At 34.9% G+C, this 6351-nt stretch overlaps 1 protein-coding gene across 1 annotated transcript; it reads left to right on the top strand.

Moving 5' to 3' along the window:
• The first annotated feature begins 241 nt into the window (after positions 1–241).
• On the top strand, positions 242–4095 carry LOC132181246 (indole-3-acetic acid-amido synthetase GH3.5-like). Its single transcript, XM_059594374.1, has 3 exons — positions 242–637; positions 923–1854; positions 3342–4095. Exons 1-3 carry the CDS (start codon positions 336–338, stop codon positions 3929–3931), a joined length of 1824 nt encoding a protein of 607 aa, XP_059450357.1. The 5' UTR covers positions 242–335; the 3' UTR covers positions 3932–4095.
• The last annotated feature ends 2256 nt before the right edge of the window (positions 4096–6351 follow it).

The raw sequence follows: 6351 nt of genomic DNA, 5'->3' as shown, positions 1-6351 counted from the left end.
CCGGTTGCCCCAGCTGTACTTACCGCGACTTTACCGGATATTGCCCGTCCTCTCACCCCCTTTCACGCCTCCCACTCTTTCAAAATTTTCCCCAGTCCACCGTTTCCCGGTTTCCCTTGTCAATATAACGTAGAAAAGTCACCTTCAAGTGCGTTCCAGCCATGCGCCACCTTCAATTTTTCTACTTTTTTTTTTTTTGTTAAGTAATTCTCTCTCTCTCTCTCTCTCTCTCTCTCTATATATATATATATATATATATGATCGTTCGTTGGCCTCCCTACTTCATTTCCTAGACAAACTTTTTGCTGGAGTTTTTTTTCTCAGTGCCTGCCACTATGCCAGAAGCTCCTAAGAACGTATCCGAGCATGGTGAGAGAAAGGCGTTGGAGTTTATTGAGGAGGTTACGAGTAATGCCGATGAAGTACAGAAGCGGGTTCTTGGTGAAATCCTTTCTCGTAGCGCCAATGTTGAATACTTGCGCCGACATGGCCTCAACGGGCAAATAGACCGACTTACTTTCAAGAAGGTCGTCCCTGTTGTCGGGTACGAAGATTTGAAGCCAGATATCGACCGTATTGCCAATGGCGACACTTCCCCGATTCTTTGCTCCCAGCCCATTTCTGAGTTCTTGACTAGGTACGCAAATCTACATGTTTCTTTTAATGTTTTTCATGTGTTGTAATAATTTCTATAGGCTTAATCTTTTGAAGTAACAGCTAATTGATACTATGTTAAATTACCAGTTATCTCAAAAGCTTAAATAACTAGTAATTTAATATGGTATAAAAGCCAAAAGTCTTGCGATCGAACCTTACTCAGCTTTTGTTAAATTACTACGAATTTTAAAAGTTTAAGTTTATAGAAAGATATAGAGACGGTGTGGAATTAAAATCTATGTTCTGATACTTTGTATGTGTGTAGCTCGGGAACATCTGGAGGGGAGAGGAAACTGATGCCAACAATAGAAGAGGAGCTGGAGAGGAGATCATTGCTTTACAGCCTTTTGATGCCTGTGATGAATCAATTTGTTCCAGGTTTGGACGAAGGCAAAGGAATGTATCTTTTGTTCATAAAATCAGAAGCCAAGACCCCGGGAGGACTTGTTGCACGTCCAGTTTTAACCAGCTTTTACAAAAGCTCACATTTTAAGAATAGGCCTCATGATCCCTACACCAACTATACTAGCCCAAACGACACCATTCTCTGCCCAGATTCCTATCAAAGCATGTACTCTCAGTTGCTTTGTGGGCTTTATCAAAATACTGAAGTTCTTCGTGTTGGGGCTGTCTTTGCTTCTGGCTTCATTCGTGCCATCAAATTCCTAGAAAAACATTGGCTTCTTTTGTGCAATGATATTAGAACAGGAACCTTGGATCCTAAAATTACTGATCCATCAGTGAGAGAAGCTGTCATGAAAATTCTTGAGCCAAATCCCAAGCTAGCTGATTTTATTGAAGCTGAGTGTAGCAAAGACTCATGGAGGGGGATCATAAAAAGGTTGTGGCCAAACACAAAGTATATTGATGTTATAGTGACAGGAACAATGTCTCAGTATATTCCTACTTTGGATTATTATAGCAATAGTCTCCCTCTTATTTGCACCATGTATGCTTCTTCTGAGTGTTATTTTGGCCTGAATTTGAATCCTCTGAGTAAGCCAAGTGAAGTTGCCTACACCCTTATGCCCATCATGTGCTATTATGAGTTCTTGCCAGTTAACAGGAAAAAGGACTTCACTGAGGACTCCTTTTCCAAACCTGTCTCCCTCGAAGAGAAGGAAAGCCACGACTTGGTTGATCTTGTTGATGTCAAGCTAGGACAAGAATATGAGCTTGTGGTAACTACTTATGCAGGTATCATTTGACACATGACTGTTTTTATTTATTCATTTATTTTTATAATCCAGGTATCTGAAGCTACGCCTGACTAGATTCTTGGAACACCGTACCAAGCACCTCTTTCATATTGGTCGAGCATAGCTCTAAAAAATTATTTGCACTAAACAAGGTCAAACCTTAGACCTAGTGACGGACCTACATTATGACCTGGGGGAGTCCTGGCTTCTCTTGGTTTTCAATTTTTCTTTTAAGCTTAAAATTTAAGTTGATCCTCTATCAAAATTAAATTTGACACATTTAATTTACCCCTCATTCATATTTTAATCATTTTAAAATAAAAATTTTAGTTTTGTCCCTACTTAGACTTTATGCTTTATGAGGTATGGATGAAGGCCAAGTGGCTTACCAATAATCAAGCCAACCCCTCGAGTAGGTCCGACTTAATAGATCTTGAGGCCTAAGACAACAAACTTATGTAGAGTCTTTTTTATATTTAAATATTTAATTAAAAGATTTTAATTTAAAAAAATTCTTCTTGCTTTTTACTCTTAATTTTTTTTTTTAAATGATTTGGATAATTCATCTCTGTTATGAAACATTTAATTTCAACATATATCATATTTTGTATTGAAATACACATTATTCTTTTTACATGGCATGTAATTTGAGCAAAATTAAATTTCTTTATTCTAAAAATTAATTTAATAAATGAACTTAGCTAATATGCTTGCTTGTTTTAAGTTTAGGTGAAATCATGAGTTTAGTAATTGCTTTTAGAGTACAATTACGGTCACTTTCTTTTTTTTTTTTTTTTTTTTTTTGTCTTTTCTTTTCTTTCTTTCTTTCTTATCCTTTATTAAAGCATTTAATATCTTGGAACTCAATTTTTTGCATTGACTAACTTTTTGTGTAATTGAGGCTTTAATTTTTTTATTGGCAAAAGTCCACATACTCCTTCAAATTACTATCTAATTGATAATGTCCCTCCCAAACTATTAAAACATTGCCATTGTCCCCAAGGCCTGCAAGAAGAAAAAATTACCCTACATTTTTGTCAAAAATACAAAAATATCCATATAAATTCCAAAAAAAAATAAATGAAAAAACAAAATTTTCCTTTAAAAAAATTACCACTCCATTTTTAATTTTTAGTTTTTTTTTTTCTAAAAAAAAAAATTATTATTAAGGGTATTTTTGTCATTATGGGGGACATTGACAATTTTTGATAGTTTGGTGGCATATTATTCCAATTGAAAGTTTATGGAGGACATTATTAATTGAGTGATAGTTTGACTGAGTATGTTGACTTTATAAAATAATACTTAATTATACAATCATTATTTGATGCCTTATTTCACTGGGCTCCTATTTTGCCTAAGCATTCTGTTGGCCCTGTTGAGTGTTAATTCAACACATGAAGCATTGAACAAACACGTACATATGGCAACACATGACTTTACAGTGTAAGAACTATATATATCATGAACTTTTTCATCTTGCAGGCCTCTACCGTTATCGTGTTGGAGACATACTCCGAGTGGTGGGATTCAAAAACAAGGCTCCACAATTCAAGTTCGTATGCCGAAAGAATGTTGTTCTCAGCATTGATTCGGACAAAACCGATGAAGTTGAGCTCCAAAATGCAGTGAAGACTGCAGCCGACCATCTTCTATCATTTGATGCATCACTCACAGAATACACAAGCTATGCAGACACCTCAACCATCCCCGGCCACTATGTCCTGTACTGGGAGATCAGCCACAGCGACCGCGCTGCCGCAATCCCGCCTTCCGTTTTCGAGGATTGCTGCTTCTCTGTTGAAGAAGCACTCAACAGTGTGTACAGGCAAGGAAGAGTTTCGGACAAGTCGATTGGGCCTTTGGAGATAAAGATTGTGGAGGGGGGCACGTTTGACAAGCTCATGGACTATGCTCTCAGCCAGGGTGCTTCAATAAACCAGTACAAAGCACCCCGGTGCGTGAAATATGCCCCCATTGTTGAGCTCTTGAACTCGAGGGTTGTTGCTAATTATTTCAGCCCGAAATGCCCGAAATGGGTTCCGGGTCATAAGCAATGGTGCAATCAGAGCTAGCTTTGATTAGGAGCTTATATTGGATGTAGTAGATTAATTAACGTACCCATTAGTTTCTTGGTGATGTTTTTAATCTTTGCAAAAACAGTTCTAATTAAGATCTTGTTTCTTGAGTTAATGCTTCTAGCTACCTGATTCATCACTTTGTGATTGATCCCTCTTTACATATTTCATTTCCATCACTGATCACTGAATATGAGTTCTGAAGAAATTAATGGGAGTGGAAGAAGATCATCTTCAAATTAATTTAGTCAAGTCCAGCATTGACAGGCATGAAAATTACAGGCCATGTTAGATGGAATTTAATTGGAAAAATTATACATACCCTCTCAAACTAGGACCTATAAATGAAATGGAGATGATCCTTTTCCCTCAAACTACCACTTTATTGTTATTATCCCCTCCAATCTATGGGTGTTCAAACGGGACAGTTATAACTGCCCTGCTGGCTGCCAACCACTAACTGCTTATTATAACCACTAACCGTTTTGGTAGGCGGTTATAAACAACCGCTAACTGCCTAGGGCAGTTACAGTTAGCGATTTTAAGGGTAGGAAAAAACGGTTAATAACCGCTAATTGTCTACTCTTATATATAATAATATAAATGGTAAAGTTCATATACTTTTCAAACTACCATTCAATTGAAAATATCCCTTCAAACTTTTAATTGTGACAATGTCTCACTTAAACTATCATAACCTTGTCAATGTACCCCCTAAGGTTGGCAAAAAGATAAAAATGGCCTTATATATTTCTCAATAAGACAAAAATACCCTACAAATTAAGAATTTTTTTTTTTTTAAAAAAAAAAAACGAAATATTTTTAAATTAGAAAGAACGATTTTTTTTTTTTAAAAAAAAAATTAAACGAAATTTTTTTAATTTTTTTTCAAAAAAAGAATTTTTTTTAAACGATTTTTTTTTAAATGGAAATTTCTATATATATACACTACAAAAAACAGGTCATTTTCTGACGTGGTAAACAGTGTCTATTTTTTGCCACGTCAGTAAATGTTGACGTGCTAAAACTGGCCCGTCAACAAATATTTTACTGACATGTCAAAAGTAACACGTCAGGATTTACTGACGTATCAACTTTTGACACGTCAGTAAAATTTAATCAAATTTAATTTTTAAATAATTTATTTAAATAAAATTAAAATTTAAAAATTTCTGACGTGTCAACGTTCGACACGTCAGAAGTTTCTGATGTGTCGTTTTCACACGCCAGAAAATTCTGACGTGTCGGTTTGACACGTCAGAAACTGCTGACGTGTCACTTTGACACGCCAGCAGTTTTATTTTCCTATAGGATATTATATTTATAAATATAACTTATAATATATATATATATATAAATCCTGACGTGCAAAGCTTGGCACGTCAGGAAAGATATTAGATATATAATATATTATATTTATAAATATAACTTATAATATATTATATATTATAATATATATATATATATATATATATATATATATAAATCCTGACGTGCCATTGGATATTAAATATATAATATATTATATTTATAAATATAACTTATAATATATTATAATATATATATATATATATAAATCCTGACGTGTCAAGCTTGACACGTCAGGAATTCCTGACGTGCCAAGCTCGCACGTCAGGCGTGGCCTTGGGAAGGCCAGCGCCTGCTGGCTGTCCCTTCGCCCACGCCTCCATTACTTTTTTTTTGGTTTTCTCTTTTTTTTTTTCTCCCGCCTGGCCCTTCTTATTTCCCCAACTTTTTTTCTCTTTATATTCTTCTCTCTTCTTATTTTGAAATTCCCCACACACTTTCTCTCCTCTCTCAATCTCCCTGATCTGGTACGAAGCTCCTCTCTAGAGGAAGAAGAAAAAGAAAATGTGAAGATAAAAAGAAGAGAAGCAGCAGATTGAAGAAAAGCAAAAGAAGAAGAAGAAAAAGGAAAGAAGAACAGAAGCAGAAGAAAGAAAAATAAAAGGAGAAGAGAAGAAGAAGAAGAGAAGAGAAGAAGAAGAAGAGAAGATAAGAAGATTTTTTGGGTTTTTGAAAATTTGTTGGGTTTTGAGGTTTGGGTTTTTGATTTGGATTTTTGATTTTTTAAAGACTTTTTCGGTTTGGGTTTTTGTAAATAGAGAAAAGAAGAGAGAGACAGTACTGAGAAAATGGAGAGCATGGAGACATGATCCAATTAGCAGATCTGCAGAAACAAATTGAAGAGAAAATGATCTTTTCTTTTCTCTGCAGATCTGCAGAGAAAAGAAAAGAGAAATTGGCGTAGGGTGGAGCTGCCAATTTGAAATCTCTGCACGTGAGGGAGCTGTGCAGAGATTTCAAATAAAATAATAATTTAAAATAATAAATTTTTTAATTGAAAAAAAAAAATCCAGAAAAATATTTTTTAAAAAAATATTTTTTTAATTAAT

The sequence above is a fragment of the Corylus avellana genome, chromosome ca5 (genome assembly GCF_901000735.1).
Source record: "Corylus avellana chromosome ca5, CavTom2PMs-1.0".
Taxonomy (NCBI): domain Eukaryota; kingdom Viridiplantae; phylum Streptophyta; class Magnoliopsida; order Fagales; family Betulaceae; genus Corylus; species Corylus avellana.
The sequence above is the reverse complement of the archived record's forward strand: the minus strand, read 5'-3'. Positions and strand labels throughout refer to the sequence as shown.